The sequence below is a fragment of the Vulpes vulpes genome, chromosome 10 (assembly GCF_048418805.1).
Source record: "Vulpes vulpes isolate BD-2025 chromosome 10, VulVul3, whole genome shotgun sequence".
Lineage (NCBI taxonomy): Eukaryota > Metazoa > Chordata > Mammalia > Carnivora > Canidae > Vulpes > Vulpes vulpes.
The window spans coordinates 60,762,345-60,780,789 of NC_132789.1; the positions used below are offsets into that span (position 1 = coordinate 60,762,345).

Here is an 18,445-nt window from a genome sequence, read left to right on the forward strand (position 1 = left end):
CTAAACCACTGAGCCACCCGGGCTGGCCCTATTTTTCTTTTTTTTTAAAGAAAGAAGTCTACTTTATATTTCCTGCACTCCATTGTCTGACTTAGGAATAGATATTTGTAGGCATCGATTGCATTTTTCTGGGATGGATAGTGACCAACTCGTTCTGATTTGCATGGGTTTCTCCCAGTTTTAGTGCTGAAAGTCAGGGGCCCTGGGTTCCCATCCTAAGCAAACCTACACCAGTGGGCGACCCAGTCGGTGACCCACCAGGAAGCATTATTTAACCTGGAAAGAGGCTAATGGTTCCCACATTCATAAATCTGATTGGAAAATAATGGAGAGCATCAAATTACGGAGAATCCCTCACTGTTGCAAAGGCCAAGGAATGAGTGTTTTGCAGGCAGAGGGGCGCACATTGCCTCTTGCCCTGGAAATTATGGGCCTAAAACCTAAGAAAGGAGCAGTAGGCTCCTTCAGGCCCTTGGGGTGCCCACTTGCACACTCCCGGCCCATTTCCACCTCCCAGGGCCGCAATCCTGCGAGGGACCTGCCTTTGAAATGATCCCTGACCCCCCCTCCCCAGTGTTCCCTGCAGTGACTCGAATGTTCTATCAGTGGAAGTGCAAGACTATTTTTACCCCAGTGTTGGGGTCTCTCTGGGCACAAGCTGTCTGCAGATTAGGTAAATTACAGGTCTTGGGGTTCATGTGACCCACTGAGCTGTGGCCAGTGGAAAGCATGCATCAGCCTCTTCTGGATCTTCCCTTGCTGTCAGCCTCTAGTCTGTGGGCCTCTCTCTGGGGGCCTCTCTAGCTGACTCTTCTTCCCCAGGCAGGCTGGATGCCCTTTTGTTCCTCCTGCGTCTCTCCTTTCCCGCCCCCCTCCTTTCTTCTGTCCTATTTTGTCTCCCCCTCCCTGTTTTCACCGCTGCCTCTGCTGGGCCCTCAGGCCTGCTTCCTTGGCCATAACCCAAAGGCCTTCTTGGAACCCAACTCTGTGGACAGTAGAGCCACGTGCCTTGATACGACCCACAAAAACCACTTCACCGGTTTCTGTCAAACCATCATCATTGGTGGCCTTTTCTTCCTTGAGCTTCCTGCTCCTGTCATCACCCCTTGAACCTACAGGTTTGCTAAAAATCTTCAGCATGCTCCCTGGAAATACCAAGGTCACACCCCAGGGACTTCTATCCCCAAATCATCCTTCCAAATTGGTGATAGACTCGTCATCGTTCCCTAGCTTCCAGCCATACTCTCTCCTCCAAAGTTTCTCCTTCTGTGAGTCATTTGTGTGATTTATTTATTTATTTATTTATTTATATTTATTTATTTAGTCAGCGGCTGTCCCCCAGGAAACCAGAGATTGGTTGAGGGCATAGATACATGCAGCACAGCTCTTGGAGTCACGAGGTTCAGTAGTTTCACTTCCAGTATACCATTAACATAAATCAATCCCAAAATTCATCTTAAATGCCTGTTGCACCAAATCTAGGCACTTCACCTAATTCTCTCTGGCGACGTCAACCAGCCCTTGTGAGCCGTAGGGGAAGGGGTGAAATAGCATCTGCTGAGTGCTCTCCTCATCATGGACTCAACAGTTTATCATTTCACCTTTGGCCAATGACACACCTGTGATGGACGTGTTATATATGCCAATTGATGTCTTATGAAAACTGAGGCTCAGAATAGATCATTAAGATCATTAAGAATGGCTAGAAGGGCGTCCGGTGGTTCATTCAATTAAGTGTGGGCCTTGGGCTCGGGTCATGGTCCTGAGAGTCCTGGGATTAAGCCCTGAGCCTGTCCCCCTGCTCAGCAGAGAGGGGAGCCTGTTGCTCCCTCTCCCTCTACCCTTCCCCCTCCACTCATGCTCTCTCTCTCCAAAAATAAATAAATAAATACATAAAATCTTAAAAGATTTAAAAAGAATGGCCAGAACTTCTGTCTCACTCCAAAGTTGTTGTTCCGCTGGTTACGTCACCTTGCAAGGCTCATGCCGCAATCCACCATTGACAGAGTGGCCATAATCCCTTCCCTCCCACTCCTTTTCACAGAGAAGAACTGGACATAATGGAGCTTTTGTGGAGATGATGGGAAGAAAATGTATTTACAAATAATTAAGCATGAAGTAAGAATAACAAGGTGGTAAGCTGTCTGAAAACTCTCAACTTTATCACTAACCTAGTTTCAGCTTTTGTTACAAAGGAACTCTAGGCCCCTGAAGTGAAATAATCGCTCTTTGATATTATTATTCTCGCATTGTTATTAATTTTTCCATAATTTCTATAACTGCATCTGTGCTATTTTAAAGTTTGGAGGATTTCAGTTTACACAAACCTGTTCTGACTACTTGCCAAGGTCTGTGTCTCCCAAGTTCTGCTGAGAAATAATGCAATTGCAATTACAGGCATCTCATATTCTGTAAACAGTTCGAGTTCCAAGAGTTCACCAGTTAGTTGTTTGGAATCACTGTGTATTTTCCCATTACCTAATCTAGTAATGGGTGGTTATTTCCCAAGCTGGCATTTCCTTTTTCTCTCCTCCCACCTCCACCCCCAGCCCTCAAAACAACAACAAAAGAAGGAAAAGCCCCTTTTGACCAAAGAGAACAACAACAACACTAAATTATATTGGCCTGAGTTCTAGAGAATGTTGGGAAGGCCGGGGGTAGTGGGGGTTAATTTAATAAGGAGCAACAATTCTGTAGTCAAGTTTGAAATCACACAAAGAAATGCCGCCCCTGTCTGGGAGGATACTATTGATCAGTACCTCAAAGCTTTTTCTACTTTCTAGAATCTTCTCTTTCTACATTTTTAATTCGCTGCTTCTCCAGGGACAACACTTGGATGAGGGAAAAATAAAAAGGAAAGTGCTCATTTTCACATTCTCTTGCAGACTCTCCCACATCTAACTCTTAAAATCAACAGAGTCTCAGAATGGTACCACCTTACCGTTACTTCTATTATCCAAGCAATGAAATTCCTTAGAAGTGGTGTTTTTCTTTTCTCATTTGTTGCCTATGCCTAATTCCAGCAGCGAAAGTAATTTTATAGAATACGCAACATTTTTGAAGGGACTGCACAATTTGCAAAACTTCATCACTACCTTTGACGTCTTTTGTGACCGTATCAATTTTATGTATAAAAAAAACGAGAAATTGAGATAGTAGAACTAAGTCTTCACAAGCTAAAATGACTGTGACCTAAGCCTTCCACACCCCAAATTGAGGACTATTTCTCACATTTTTTTTTTTTATCTCTTAGTCATTTTCATTCACCCTTCTAGATTCAAATTCCATGAGAAAATGGGTCATTTCTTTTTTTTTTTTTTTACTGTTTTAGCCTCATCCCCCAGGACACTATCTGGCATTTGGTAGGTATCCCCAAAATGTTGAATAAATGAATTTCAGATACTGTTACCTTACTTATCTCTGCAAAAATGTTATATACTTTTACTGGTTAAAAATGACTTTGCAAATTATCTTCACATTATAAGGTGCATCATTCAGTGTGGTTAAGAACATGGGATAATTTTCCATAATGGATGTTAGAGTATCCCCTGAGTTGTTAGAGCCTCCAATCTGCTGTCTTAACTGCTAATATTAGCAACCAGCCCTGCTAGAAATAGGAGAAAATGTCACCAAAGAGGTAATGACTTCCTATGATTCTTCAAAAACATAAAAATGGTTCTCAAACTTGTTAGGAAATTACTCTACTGCACAATAACAAAAACATAGAAACAGCCAAAAGTGTCGGAACATAACACCTGAAGCCTGTGGCTTGATAGGAAAAGGTTGTGAAGAACGATCTTCTGGAATAAATGACAACCTAAAAATGTAGCTAGTTCCTACATTAACCATTAATCCCTCCATTTTAAAAAAAATGAAGTCATAGTGAACACAGCCTATAATTATCCCTACTTGAGGACAGAAGAGGAAGACCTTATGTTTCCCTCTACTGACTATAGAGGCCAAAACCAAGGTTGACTGTCATCCCAAAGGCCATTTGGAGGTGAAGGGTGTCCTTCCAGAGTTCTGGGAGGGAAGAGGAAAGAAAAGAAACAGGAAAAGAAAAGAATGCAATAAAAAAGAGAAACAAGAACCCCTCTGCCATAGCTGTGCTTTATTTCCTTCATAAGAAAGGCCTTAGCCATGGACACAGGCTTATTATGCTTTAAACGCTCACTGATGCTCATCCAGCAACTGATCTAAGGCTACGTGCCTTACCTGCAGGAGACCGTGGGCGCCAACCCCCGATAAAATTCTACAGGGCAACTGCTCTTCTCTTGGTAGTTGTCCATGTGCATATAAAGAGAAATTAAGTCAGCCAGGACTTGAAGGCAATTGAGACACCTGTCCCAATCACCATGCTCCTGAGTATTGGACCCTGGCAGGCTGCAATCAAAATTTCCGTTTCCTGGCTTGTGCCTTGCTGGCCACCTCTCTCATCTGAACCCTGCGCAACAACTCATTTGGAGTCTGTGGATACCAAGAATGCGAACGATCAAGCCCAGGAGCAAGCGAGCGAGCGAGCACAGTGTGCAGGGCAGGGGCCAGAGAACCTGGGGGAGGGGCCCACAGAGAATCCTGAAATATCAAGGAGCCAGGGTGTGAGTCTCCTCTCCTCTAAAACTGGTTTGCAAAGAGAAGTGATGCCACGGATTGCGACCCCATCCTCCGCCCCACCCCCGGCCTCACTGGTGCTGCAACGCCATGGAGGGGTGCAGAGTTCAGATCCTGGGTGCCACCCACTCCCCCCCCCCAAAAAAAAAGACAGCCAAGGAAGGAACCTGAGCACCCTCCAGCCACCCCTCCGGCGCCCAAATCATGTCACAGCCTTCGCAAAAGAGAGGAAAGAGATTTACCTGCTGCTACTGAGGCTGAAGCCTGAAAGCCATGTATGACCTTTGAAGGACTGTAATGGTTTTAATCAGAGCCATAGCATCTTTTTGACAGACAGACAGACAGGACAGAGGGAAGAGCTGAACCACTCTGCAAATATTAACCGGGCTATTTTGGAGCAATGGCTATTGCCTCTGAAATCTTTCATCATGGGTCTATACTTAGAATTCAGATGAGCCTGGGGGAGGGGAATGCAGCAGCGTTAATCCCCAGTTGTTTTTGAAGTTGTCCTGTAAACAGGTTAGCATCTCAGCTGTCTTCAAAGGAAGCCCTCGGTGCTTTCTTTACATTGGAGGCTTCTCCCCGAGTCCCTTGTTGTAACCTGTTGGGCCTACGGATCGCCTGTGGTCCCGGAGGTGACACTTCTCAGTTTTCTTTCAAACTAGATATTCTGGACAGTGAGCCCTGGCTGTGATCACATTGGGAGACTGATGCTCCATGACAGCTAAAAGTTGGATTGAGTTTCAGGAGCTACTATATATAAAGCTGGGGCCACTTATGTCACCGCACTAATTAAATGCCATCTGGGTGGTTCCTCTGGGTTTTTGAGCCCATCACCCAGTTCAGACCGAGTCAGAGGCCAAGGAGGAGAACATGATGATGGACCTTTTTGAAACTGGCTCCTATTTCTTCTACTTGGACGGGGAAAATGTTACCCTGCAGCCATTAGAAGTGGCAGAGGGCTCGCCTTTGTACCCAGGGAGTGATGGTACCTTGTCCCCCTGCCAGGACCAAATGCCCCCGGAAGCTGGGAGCGACAGCAGCGGGGAGGAACACGTCCTGGCGCCCCCCGGCCTGCAGCCCCCCCACTGCCCCGGCCAGTGTCTGATCTGGGCCTGCAAGACCTGCAAGAGGAAATCTGCGCCCACCGACCGGCGCAAAGCCGCCACCCTGCGCGAGAGGAGGCGACTCAAGAAGATCAACGAGGCCTTCGAGGCGCTCAAGCGGCGCACGGTGGCCAACCCCAACCAGCGGCTGCCCAAGGTGGAGATCCTGCGCAGCGCCATCAGCTACATCGAGCGGCTGCAGGACCTGCTCCACCAGCTCGATCAGCAGGAGAAGATGCAGGAGCTGGGGGTGGACCCCTTCAGCTACAGACCCAAGGCGGAGAGCGTGAGCCCGGGAGGCCGGGAGGGGCGCCCTCGGGGCCTGCAGCCCAGCCCAGCCGCTCCCTCTCCCTCCCCCTCTCCTCTCCGATGGGCACCCCCCTGACCTGGGGGTGCCCCTCGGGGCCTCCCCCCAGCGCTCCGTCTCCCTTCCCCTCCCCTTCTCCTCTCCAATGACCCCCCCCCCGGTGACCCGTGACCTCGGGGTGCCCCTCGGGGCCTCCCCCCCCGCCCCCGGCCGCTCCGTCTCCCTCCCCTCCCCCTCTCCTCTCCAAAGAGCCCCCCTGTGACCTCGGGGTGCCCGCAGCAGGCCGGACATTGGTTCCCGGCCCGAGGAAGTCGGGGAGCCGCCCCCCGAGGTGCGCCCGCTGGCTCCCGGAGCCGAGCCTTCCGCCCTAACCCTGCGCCCCCGGGTTCTCTCGCAGCTGGAGGGGGCGGACTTCCTGCGCACCTGCAGCGCCCAGTGGCCAAGTGTTTCGGATCATTCCAGGGGGCTCGTGATCACTGCCAAGGAAGGTAGGGAACGCGAGTGCGCCGGCCGCGGGGTGGGGGGGTGAGGGGGGGTGAGGGGGGTCCCCGGGGGGGCGGGGGCGGGGCGCCGGCCTGCAGGGCAGGTGCGTGTGTGTCTTTCCGCGCTCAGGAGGAACCCCGAGCGGGGACCCGCCGGCCTCCAGCAGCCTCCGGTGCCTGTCTTCCATCGTGGACAGCATCTCCTCGGAGGAGCGCAAGCTGCCGTGCGCCGAGGAGGTGGTGGAGAAGTAGCCCGCAGCGCAGGCTGGGCCGCGTCCACGCGCCCCCCCCCCCCCCCCAGTGGGTCACCCCACACCTGCTGCAGAAACCCGCACCCAGGAGCGAGCGCGGGGCAGGGACACCTGGCGGGGGGGTGGGGGGGAGGCGGGCCGGGACTTCTCAGAAACTGTCCTGCGCTCCGAGGGCGAAGCCTCGGGCTTTGGAAGCGAGTGGCTTAGGTCTAGCAGGCTGCTTGGGCTTCGTGTGCTTAGTTGTGTAACGTGTTACTTTGGTGACGGTGCCCCTTCTGGGCCACGCTCAAAAAAAAAAAAAAAAAAAAGAAAAAAGAAAAAGAAGTTCATTCCTGTCTCAAGCGACGTGGGAACGTTAGTGGTACTGAATGTATTTTTGTAAATGATCTTAGGACTCTTTCTTTTTTATGTAAACCTAAGAAATCTATTTTAAATGTGGAGTGAAGGGGTGCATATGACATGTGCGAGGATCCTGACACTGTCATATTAAAAAAGCGAAGTTTCTTTATGAACAAAGTTGGTCCTGATTTGATTCAACTCAACGACACATGGGGGGGGGGGGGGGGCGGAGGCAGCTGGGCAGGCACAGAAATCCAGGGAAGCCGGAGGGCCTTGTAACTCAGATGCCACCCAAGCCCGTTTATTGGGGTGTGTTCCTAAAGGCTGGTTTAAAGGGAAGAAAATGGGTGGCTTTCCTCTGTCTGCATTTCTGTCTCGGAGGGATCTCACCCCTGTGGTTACAAGTGAGGCAGAGCCAGGACTGTCGCCTTTCGCCTTTTATCAGCATCCCTTTTCTGTTTGCACGGCCCTATCCCTGGAGGCCTGAGTGAGCCTTCCTTAGCCAAAGTTTGCAATCCGGTAAGAGAGTGCCACACAAGTGGCACTGCCTGAAAGGGTCATGAGCTAACATAGCCCCAAATGCCTTTCCCTCCTTGACTTTCCAGGCCTGGCCTTCCACTGAGAAGCCTTGGTCAGAGTCTGCAGGAGGCGCCCTGGCCTCCCAGCCAGGTGGGGGGGGGGGGGGGGGGCTCACTAGTTTTCTTGAACTAGACTGGCGGTTAGAAGACTGCACCAGCCTCCATCGGGGCGGCTGGGGTTTGTTTTGCAAATAGGAAGATTAAAGAAGGGAACAGTCTGTCTCTTGAGGTGGGGTGGGCTGCTCCCTGGACCGGGTGCTTCAAGGCAGGGAAGGGTTAATGGCTGAGGGCAAAAGGCAACCACAACACACATGAAACCTCTTAGCTGGACCAAACAGCAAGGCCCCCAGAGGGGCTCAAAGCCCCGGGAGCTCCTCACCACCATGATTTTACAACGTGTGCCAGGTTTTGTTTATCCTGTAACTTCAGGAAGAAGCGACCACCAAGAATCGCAGTGGGGAGTGAAGCAGAAGAGAGGCCAAGCCCTTCCTTGGAGTACTTGCCGCTCACCTTCTGTCGGGGGCACCTTCATCCAGCACCCCTTGCCACTCTCAACTGCTTCCTTCCCTCTGTTGCCCCGCAGCCAGTGCTAGGTCTGCAAGTGTGAGAATCTAATCAAATTCAATATTCCCCAGCCCAACTTTGCTTCTTGACAGCCCTGTCCTGACGTTGGGGTTGCACACTGCAGAAGTCCCAGATACCACCACGGACAGCGCCTCCTGCAGGCATGGAGCAGTAGCCTGCCCCTTTTCTGTCTCTTGAAGGCCTCTCTCTGGGGGTAAGGGTCACTTTGTCTTCTGAGCACCTGGATGATTCTCTTTTCTCCTAGAACACTTACCAAAGCACAGAAAGGTCCCTAGAGGCAGCTGACCCCGACACATAAGCTCTCCCAGCGGTTTGGGAAAAGCAGGCGGGAGTGCTCCGGGCTGTAACTGCTGAGTTGCTGGGGGCACTGCCTTGCGGAGCTGGAAGCCAGGTTGCTACTGTGGAGCCTTGGGCTGTCCCAGCTCCTCTCTGCTTCCAGTTTCCTCATTTGTGAAATCCTGGTGACAACAGCAATGGTGCCTAACTCAGGGGTGTGAAGTTTTCAGCGAGATACACACAGAAAGGGTTTATAGCCAAAGCACAGCACTAAGTCCATACTAAATGTCAGCTCTCCCTTTTTTCCTTACACTGACCATCAAAAGGCTTCTCTTCCACCAAAAGCCACAGTTCTTCAAATACTGTTTGCTGCCTTGATGGCACTGTTTGGGGGAAAATATTCATGACAGGGAATTCAGTAGCAATATGAGTGACTCTTAGCATTTTACATATGAACTCATAATCCTACAATGACTTCTGTGAAAGAAACTTGTACTTCTTTTGAGAAAAGGTTTCTTTGGAACTGAAGAGTTTCTTGCATTAGTAAGTGCAGAGCCAGGGCTTTGAGCCAGTGAGTATCAGTGGCTTCAAGCTTGTTTTCTCAATCGCCCTGCACCCTGGAAGAGAAGCCTTAGCAAATAAGAAAGACCACTTATGGCCTAGAAAAATTGGGCTCTCTTTAGCAATTGTTTTCCAGAGGTTCTTTCTCAAAAGTGACTAGCTAGTGAACTCCAAATTAGGGCGTAAATTAATTAAAGATAAGCAGTAGAGCATTTCAAATTATCCAATCAGAACATGTATGAATATGAATATGTTTGAATGGTGTGTACATTCATTAATCATGGATCTACGATTTTTTTCTAGAGAATCAATAGAGAATTTCCCTAAAATGTGTATGTCTATATATGCATTGTATGTATACACATTACATATTATATATATGTAATATATATAAAATAAAGATGTGCCTAAAATATAGGTATATATATATGTGCCGCAGATTCATGCCACAACTGAAATCAAATATCGGAATTAACCAGGTGAATTCATTTACTTCATGACTGCACGTGTATTTATAGTAAGATCTGTGTTATAAACTGTTTAGCAGCAGAATGTTTTTTTTTTTTTTTAATCAATTCATGGACTTTATTTGCTGATGGATTCTATTCAGTCTTCACAAACCAAATCTTCTCTATCTCTCCTAGCTAGGTAACTTGAGAAATTGTTTGGAATAAGTTTGCCTATAGAGGTCTCTTCGTTAAATAGAGCAAATATTTCCCAAAGACTTCATGTGACCTCCACTGCTATAGTTGACATATGAGGCTTTCCAATGAAATCCTTGGTGTGTTTGCAATTAAAATGTTTTTATTTGATATTAATGATGGTAATCTTTACTAAAGCCACAGCCAAAACAAACAAGGCCATGGAAGCAGAAAATCAAGATATAATAACTTAGTGAAGATAAGCAATTTGGCATTTAAACTGAGCCTGTTTTCCAGAGGTAGGCATAGAGTTGTCAAATATTTTTAAAATGAGTTCTTTTCTTTTTTTTTTATAGCATTATACAAATAATTTATGTCAAATGTCAGCTTTTTCAAACTAACTTTAATCATCACACCTGAAGCATCAAGTTCCAAACCCGAACATAATGGAAATTCACTTATGTTTAATGGCATTATATACATATTATATACATATTAGACTATATTAATATATATTAGACTCCTTCATATGTATGGGGGAGGGGAGCATGGCGCTGAAATTCAGTGTTCAACGTTCTCAACTACTGTTGAGATTGCCAGAGAAGTTTTGGGTTACTAAAGTGCACTCTATCCTTACTAAGACATTTTTGACTCCAAGTTAGAATATAGCCATTTGTGCTTTTCTCTTAATAAGTAAGATTTTATATCATTTATTCATCTCCAAACTCTCTTCCCAGAACACACTACCTGGAAAAAAAATATTTTAAGAATATTTGAGTTTAAACTCTGAATATCTCATTTCCTAACCTAATGCATTAGTAAATTAGCAATAACACGGTGCTTCCTCAAAGAGCCAAGCCAACAAGACATTTCCCCAAAAGACCCTTCCACTCACTCCCTTAAACTCAAAAGCAGTGCTAACAAAAGATGACCCCTCAGCCCCAGAGGTTTCATTCTGAAAAAGCAATGTTTTGCAAGCCTAGTTCAGAGTCAGCTTGGCTTCTCAGTTCAGAATGGCTATGCCATGTGCTGAAACAAAGATAATGCTGCAAGGACTGGCTCCTTTCTCTACTCTCAAGGCTGCTCTAAGTCCCTTCATAGGCCTTTGATCTCTCCTGGGAGTCTTCGAATTCAAGCCGAGGCCAATGTCTTCCTCAGCTGTCTTCTCCACAAATTCTTCCAGCAGCTTTGGCAGGTACTAATGTGTTTACTTAGGTGTGCCTGGTTCCCAGAACTAACAACAGTTTGAAATTGTTTAGCACATTGTGAAGTCATATATGATAAGCAAAAATCTCTAGAACCACTCCCTTCGTCCAGGAGTTCATAAAGGGTCGCAGATAGAGGCAGACGTGAATTGAAATGGACTTCTCTTGCTATGTGTATTTGGTTTCTCCCGCTGAGAGAAGCATAGAAAAATTTGCAATAATGCCGAATTCCTAGGGTAGGCAAAGTTTCCTAGGAAAGGAAGCTGGGAGCATCATTCCGCTGGTGGGGTCTGTCCATCAACACTAGGATTGTCGCCATAACACTTAAACTAAAATAGGTTCTCAGAAAAGAAAAAGAAAAAAAAGAAGGTTGGTGATTACTTACGGGTCTATGCAGTTAAAACCTGCTGAGTCTAAATTGTAAGAAAAATCAAAACATGCATTTATTTTCCTTCAGAATGTCAAGTGAAAAAAAATTTTAAAACTATCGATAGATTTGAACCTTGGGTGGCATTCACTTATAACACGATGCATCGAAGCATGGCTTGTCCTCCTTCCTCGCCTACTGAGAGGCTTTCCCTATAGTCACTGTTGGAATGCCGGTTCCTCGGGCGCAGTTGCCCCCTAAATACACGGGAGCCTCCCCTGCACGTAGAAAATCCACTTCCCTGAAGAAAGAGTGGGAAACAGGTTGTATTTTTATTCTTTTCTACGAGACCAAAAGTCAGTCTGTTCTGATTTTGAGTAAGAGCACCCAAATAGTCAGTAGCACTCTCACTCTCTTTAGTGATTTTCAACTTTTTTTCATCATTATTTTCCCCACTCAAAACCATTTTTTTCTCTGCATCGCTCACCCAGTTTTTCTCATTTTCTCTTACACAGTATCCCCCTCGGAAGAGCTGCAGAAACTCTCCCGACCTGGGGGACCAGGCGCTGGCTTCCTTCCCTTCCTTCCCTCTTTGTAGACTTGTGTTTTTTGTTTGTTTGTTTGTTTAGGGGTTTTTTTGTATTTTTTTGTATTTTTTGTATTTTTCGTTACTGTTGTTCTTTCTCTCTCTCCCTCCCTCCCTCCCTCGCCCTGGACAGCGGCCTAAGTCAGGGCCGTTCCTTCCTCTGCTATTTCGAGCTCCCGTCCTCAGCGCCGGAGCCCCAAGGGCCCCGCCCTGGTCACGCCCCCAGCCAGTCCCAGGTCGGGGCGCTGGTGTCCCCGCGGCCCTCTGGCCCAGCCGCCCCGAGGTCATCTTACCGGGCACAGCCCCGGGCCCTTGGGAGCCGCGGTGGCTGCACCCCCCTGCGGGTCTCCGCTCCTCGGGCTCCCAGGGTGACCCCAGGGTGCCCGGGGGCGAGGGGGGGAGTAGAATTCCCTGCCCTTGGAGCTCCCTCCCGGAGCCCATCTTGCAAAACCAGGGTCCTGGAGAGGAGGAAATGAATGAACACCTGCCAGGCGGTGACCACACTGCTTGGCAAATAGGAAAAGGTCTTAATAAGTGTGTGCATGGAACATCCTGCACCGCAGGTGGGGGGTTGGGGGGGTCCCTAGCGCGCTGGGGGCCTGGTGTCAAGAAATCAGAAGACGGGCCAGTGCAGCACACCTTCCACTTGGGGCTGACTGTTGCCTGCAGCATGCATCTGGGCTAACATCTGCCCTGCGGAGCCAGGGAAAGTGGGGGTGCTGAGTGTTGGGGCTCCAAGTGCCCTGGGGGAGACCATCTCCCCACGTGGAGGGCTTGCCCCCCCCCCACTGTGGGGTTGGAGTCCTCCATTCCCCTGGGTCCTTTAGGAACTTGACTCTGGTATCTAGCGGAGCCCTGGGTACACTGTTCATGTCAAAGGCATCCCCTGGGTTATGGTCCTAAGTAAGGTGCAGGCAGATGCCCCCCACGCCCCAGTGAGGCAGCCCACTGGTGTGAAAGGGAGCGTGATTCTCAAGGCTCTGGTGGTGTCTGTGTCTTAGGGATGAATGAGTGTGGGAAAGGGGGGCAGAGCACACACACACACACACACACACACACACACACCCATGTTGTAGCTAACCTTAGTGACACCTTAGTGATGGACACTCTACTTGCCAGGGTTGCTTGCAGAAAATAACTTTAGGCATAAATAATAGAAAAGAGCGTCCCCTTTCCCCCAACTCTGGAGCCACAATCGCTTAGGGGACTGGGTGACTCCAGATGGAGAGGAGAACACTCCCTCCTATTTTAATGGGGTCACAAGCCCTGGTGCCTAGACCTCAAGTCCTGGCTTTTCCTGTACACAGACAGCACTCCCTGCCTCCCACCTGCACCCAGGGGGTCTGGAAGTGGGGTGAAGGGTGGAAGAGCACCGGCAGAAGCCTATTCATAGGTTCAGTCCTACATCAAGGGGAGCCCTCCCCTCCCTGCTTCTACCCACCAAGGCTCCAAAGACCCCGCTGCGACTGCTTTTCTGGGAGAGGCTTTGGTCGCCAACGTGGTGTGAAGTCACTCAAGGCCTGAGTTGGAAATGTTACACGAGCGCAGGACGGCGGGGCCGGCAGCTGGGATGCATCTGTAACGGTGTTAGCTCCCCTGAAAGCAGAAAATTAGCGACCCCGCAGCCCGGCCTGGCTGTTTAGTCTGTGGCACTGGCAGGGCGGAGCGGAAAGGGGAGAAAGGCAGCCGGGCCCTGGAGGGAGGGAGGCGTCGCCCCTGAAGCTCGGTCCCCGCAGAGGCCCGACCCCAGGAGGAGGCGCCCGGGAGCTGGTGCAGAAGGGCGCTGGGTGGGGGGGGGCTCGGAAGGACCCCCCCCCCCCGCCCCATCCGGGAGCCCCGGGCCCTAAGGTGACTTTCTCATCGCAACACCACCGGTGTTTAAGAACCTAGCTTCACTCCACGATTCGGAGCGTCGCCTCCAAGCTTTTAGCAACCGTTATTCGATCCACTGATTGGGGGGGGGGGGGGGGGGGAACAAAAAACAAACAAACAAAAAACCCCAAATCCCTGAGCTAACTAAAGTTCGTGTAGAGCACAGAAAGCACCTAAAAATAAGGTGCGTGCTCACGTCCAGGATCGGGAAGGCAGGGAGGCGCGTCGGGGCGTAGCTTTTAGGTCCGAGCGGCTCCGAAGAGTCGGACGGACCTCGTCCCTTTGTCTGCACGCGTCTTTAAGTGACCCCGGGGTCCAGGGGCTCCAGGGAGTGCACGCAAGGGCGGGGGTGGGGGCGCCCCGCCGAGGCCGCGCCGCTGGAAAACCATTAGTCCGAGGGGCCGTAAACAGCAAATCGGCTCCGGGGCCGCGGCGGGATATGCTAATAGTGCGGGGCCGCGGGGGCGGCCTCCCTCCCTCCCTCCCCGGAGTATATAAGGAGCCCCAAGCCCCGCTCGCCCGGCCCGGGCCCCAGGCGCTCGCCCCGCGGAGCTGCGGAGCCCCGACCCAGCCGCCCGCGCAGGCGGCGTCTCTCCGTCTCTCCCGTCTCTCCTGTCTCTCCCCTTTCTCCCCATCTCTCCCATCTCTCCCCATCTCTCCCCATCTCTCCCCATCTCTCCCCATCTCTTCCGTCTTTCCCAATCTCTCCCATCTCTCCCTTTTCTCTCCATCTCTCCCTTTTCTCTCCATCTCTCTCCATCTCTTTCATCTCTCCCATCTCTCTCCATCTCTCCCCATCTCTCCAATCTCTCCCTTTTCTCTCCATCTCTCCCCATCTCTTTCATCTCTCCCATATCTCCCGTCTCTCCCATCTCTCCCATCTCTCCCATATCTCCCCATCTCTCCCCATCTCTCCCCCTTCTCCCCATCTCTCCCATCTCTCATCTCTCCCATCTCTCCCATCTCTCCCCCTTCTCCCCATCTCTCCCATCTCTCATCTCTCCCATCTCTCCCCCTTCTCCCCATCTCTCCCATCTCTCCTCATCTCTCCTATCTCTCCCCCCTCTCCCGCCTCTCCCGCCTCTCCCCCCTCTCCCGTCTCCCCTCCCTCTCGCCGCCACTCCTGGGCGCACGCACCCCTGGCTTCAGCATGGACGTGATGGACGGCTGCCCCTTCTCGCCCTCCGAGTACTTCTACGACGGCGCCTGCATCCCGTCCCCCGAGGGCGACTTCGGAGACGAGCTGGAGGCCAGGGGGGCCGCCTTCGGGGCGCGCAGAGCGGCGCTGCCGGGCCCCGACGAGGACGAGCACGTGCGAGCCCCCACGGGCCACCACCAGGCGGGCCACTGCCTCCTGTGGGCCTGCAAGGCGTGCAAGAGGAAGTCCACGACCACCGACCGGCGGAAGGCGGCCACCATGCGCGAGAGGAGACGCCTGAAGAAGGTCAACCAGGCCTTCGAGACGCTCAAGAGGTGCACCACGACCAACCCCAACCAGCGGCTGCCCAAGGTGGAGATCCTCCGGAACGCCATCCGCTACATCGAGAGCCTGCAGGAGCTGCTGCGCGAGCAGGTGCAGACCTACTTGGGCCTGGCGGCGCCCAGCTGCTCCGAGCCCACCAGCCCCACGTCCAGCTGCTCCGACGGCCTGGTAGGAGCCCCTGCACCCCCCTTAGCCCCAGTCAGTAGTTACCGGTGGAGAGGGGGGTGCCCGAGGGCAGGGGGGCTTGCCCCACTGGAAGGGTGCCAGGCAACAGCTGTCAGCAGGATGTCTTCTTGCCCTCAGCCCAGGTTCTCGGAAGGTCGGAGGGAGGGTGGGCATGCGAGCGAGGTGGCCAGTGACCGGTGACACGTTTGTGCCCCCAGCCGGGTCCCTGCCCTGCTGAGGCCCTGCTGGAGAGAGATGGGGCTGCATTCTTCTCAGAGGGCCTTTGCTCCGTCCCTGCCAGGTTTTAATGGGTTTTTGCCCTGGGAAAGTATTCTCTCCCTGAATTACTGTGGCTTCCTTCTGCCCCAATCCATTTTGCATGGTTAACCCCACGCACATTGCTGCTGAATTCCACCCCCGCCCGCTTCCCCTTGCGGGGCCCTCTCCTCTGAGGCCGCAGAGTCTGACCTCGCATCCCTTAGGACCTGGGGAGGCCACGAAGGGGATTGAGGGGCCCCCACCCCCCACGGACCTAGTGGTCAAGCACAGGTCGGAGCATCTTTTGCCAAGCCCTGCAAACACACTTGTTTTGTGTCTTGTGTCGCAGCCCGAATGTAACAGCCCTGTCTGGTCCAGAAAGAGCAGCAGTTTTGACAGCATCTACTGTCCTGATGGGCCAAATGGTAAGAATTGATGGGACCTCAGAGGAGTTTAAGAATCAGGTCGACTTCGCAGTCGGGCCTGTCAAAGCAGTCTGGTTTCCCAGGCTGTACTGGAGAAGGGAATACAAAGGATGCTTCCTATGGGGAGGTTTTGGCACAATCACGCACATCTTTTGGTCAAAACCCCCCTCATAGACGCACACGTGTGTGCTTTTGCTGGCAATTTTACTAGGAGGCTTCTCCGCCCCCTACGTTCACGCCCATGAGTGGCTGGATATTTGTTGCAAATGTCCACGTCCGGCTTTCTGTGACCACCTGACCTCTGGGGGTCAAAGTTGCTGACCTATACTGTTTACGGGGCCAGAAAGCCAGTCTCTCTATCTGGGATTTTTTTTTTTTTTTAATGGTTTTCTCCTTGTGTTCTTAGTATATGCCACAGATAAAAGCTCCTTATCCAGCTTGGATTGTTTATCCAGCATAGTGGATCGAATCACCAACTCCGAGCAACCTGGATTGCCTCTCCAGGACCCGGCCTCCCTCTCCCCAGTTGCCGGCACGGATTCCCAGCCTGCAACTCCGGGGGCCTCTGGTTCCAGGCTCATCTATCATGTGCTATGAACTGAAAGTCTAGTCTAGATCAGTTCCATGAGGAGGGCCTATTACGCAGGAGGAAGGAAGCCCCGAAAGTTCAAGAGCAAGACAAGTTGTATATAAAGATTTCCTTTGCATTGTAAATGTGTAAATACCATCTTGCCACTTTATACGAAAGTGTATTTAACTAAAAAGTCACCTTTGCAATTAATACTTTATTCCTTTTCTCCTCCTCCTCCTCCACCTCCTCCTTTAGCTCCTTCTTCGCTTTAGATATATAGCTCCAATAATATTCTTTCCGATAGGGGGCAATTCATTGAAGATAGCTTGTTGCAATGCTTAACTTATATATTTTTTATAAATATTGCTAATCAAAATATTATGTCTGATGTTAGATCTTTATTTTTTTTTTCTTTAAAACATTAGGACAGCTGGAAATCAGTTACAGGAAACCTTAAATATATTTAACTTTTGTTTTCCTATTAACCTTTTGGTGATATTGTATTAAGAACGTAACAACACTGCCTAACAGTATCTATTTTGGTCTTTGCTTATAAGGAATGCATCTTGTTAATGTAAGCACAAAATAGTACTTTGTGGATAATTTCAAGAAATAAGAAATTTTGGAAATTCCACCATAAATAAAACTGTTTAGACGAAGAAATATTCTGATTCATGTTTTTTTTAAAAAGAACACCCCTAATGGGATTAGCAATCACTGACACAAAACCTTAAGGTGGTCCTGAAAATAACAAAATAGCTGGCTTTGTGGATACATTTGAACATTTACCATCTCTCAGTCGCAGCTGAGGTCCTGTTGATGTCGCAAATGAAGAGAACATTTCTATTTTAATCAGCTTTCATGGGAGCCTGCTAAATACAATTTTTCCCTTATCTTAGCAACGTGCCATCTAATGTCAAATTGTGGGTGCGTGGAGGAAAAGTAGAAGTTATTCAGTACAAGACGGCATGTTTCAATGAAAAGAAAGTACAATATTACATCATTTTAATACCTATGGTACGTTAGGAATCTTGAGTTAGATAATACGTACTTTATCTACTTGCCTGAAAATATCTCGATATATTAATATGTTAATATTGTCAATAAAATATTTAAAAGCATTGAACTGATTTCTTTTGTATTATTAAGTACTAGAATAAGAAAACTTATGCAAACTATAGTAAAGTGAAACAGCCTGCAATTGGTTGCCTTTTTTCACAGCCTTTTTGATTTTATTAATCACATTTGTGTGTGTGTGTGTGTGTGTATGATGGCCATGCATTCTTTTATTGTTCATCACTTTAAATCTCCTTTAGCAAAGATTGAGATTTTTAAAAAACGGAACAATTGAGTGGAAAATAGGTTGAGACGATCGTTGAGATAATTCTCACAAGTTTACCAGTGGGAGAGATACAAAGGAAATATCCTTGAAGCGTCTAAACTAACTGTTCACAGACAGAAAAGATAATTGTTTCATTCTCTAATTTGTACTTTCACTTAAAGTGGCTAAGGATTATGTCATGCATAGTAATCATCAACCAGACTCTGCTAGAGTTTGGCAATTATACTGTTCTCGGGAACTTCTTCCCTTCTTTCCGATATGATTTTTCTTGTGCTTGTCCAGGAATGAGGTTTAAAAGAATGGAAATTATTCTATAAAGGGTGGGAGAGATGAAGGGCTGAGTTCAGCAGATAATGTAGCCACCTGTTCTGTTAGCATCCTGCCCTGATAGGGATGCTGACTTTTGGCACAGAGGTCAATCGTTCTCCACCTTT

The 18,445-nt window shown here is 49.5% G+C and overlaps 2 protein-coding genes and 1 long non-coding RNA gene across 3 annotated transcripts in view; 2 read left to right on the forward strand and 1 right to left on the reverse strand.

The window, feature by feature from the left end:
- Positions 1–4,991, reverse strand: part of LOC140594218 (uncharacterized) — a 73,869-nt gene extending 68,878 nt beyond the window's left edge. The window contains exon 1 of the long non-coding RNA XR_011994886.1: positions 4,854–4,991. This is a non-coding gene — a long non-coding RNA (uncharacterized lncRNA). The remainder of the gene's footprint in view (positions 1–4,853) is intronic.
- A 406-nt stretch (positions 4,992–5,397) lies between these two features.
- On the forward strand, positions 5,398–7,273 carry MYF6 (myogenic factor 6). Its single transcript, XM_072724452.1, has 3 exons — positions 5,398–6,003; positions 6,422–6,512; positions 6,637–7,273. The coding sequence occupies exons 1-3, from the start codon at positions 5,485–5,487 to the stop codon at positions 6,756–6,758; spliced, it is 732 nt and encodes a 243-aa protein (XP_072580553.1). The 5' UTR covers positions 5,398–5,484; the 3' UTR covers positions 6,759–7,273.
- Positions 7,274–14,845: 7,572 nt separating this feature from the next.
- Positions 14,846–16,888, forward strand: MYF5 (myogenic factor 5). The gene is made up of 3 exons (XM_025992332.2): positions 14,846–15,418; positions 16,023–16,098; positions 16,505–16,888. The coding sequence occupies exons 1-3, from the start codon at positions 14,918–14,920 to the stop codon at positions 16,693–16,695; spliced, it is 768 nt and encodes a 255-aa protein (XP_025848117.1). The 5' UTR covers positions 14,846–14,917; the 3' UTR covers positions 16,696–16,888.
- Positions 16,889–18,445: the final 1,557 nt, after the last annotated feature.

Bases quoted from the DNA above. Each gene is read 5' to 3' on its own strand.
- MYF6 (XM_072724452.1), top strand. From the start codon at position 5,485: ATGATGATGGACCTTTTTGAAACTGGCTCCTATTTCTTCTACTTGGAC. The intron at 6,004-6,421 runs GTGAGCCCGGGA...GTTCTCTCGCAG, and splicing joins ACAGACCCAAGGCGGAGAGC to CTGGAGGGGGCGGACTTCCT. The intron at 6,513-6,636 runs GTAGGGAACGCG...TTCCGCGCTCAG, and splicing joins CGTGATCACTGCCAAGGAAG to GAGGAACCCCGAGCGGGGAC.
- MYF5 (XM_025992332.2), top strand. From the start codon at position 14,918: ATGGACGTGATGGACGGCTGCCCCTTCTCGCCCTCCGAGTACTTCTAC. The intron at 15,419-16,022 runs GTAGGAGCCCCT...CTTGTGTCGCAG, and splicing joins CCAGCTGCTCCGACGGCCTG to CCCGAATGTAACAGCCCTGT. The intron at 16,099-16,504 runs GTAAGAATTGAT...TTGTGTTCTTAG, and splicing joins CTGTCCTGATGGGCCAAATG to TATATGCCACAGATAAAAGC.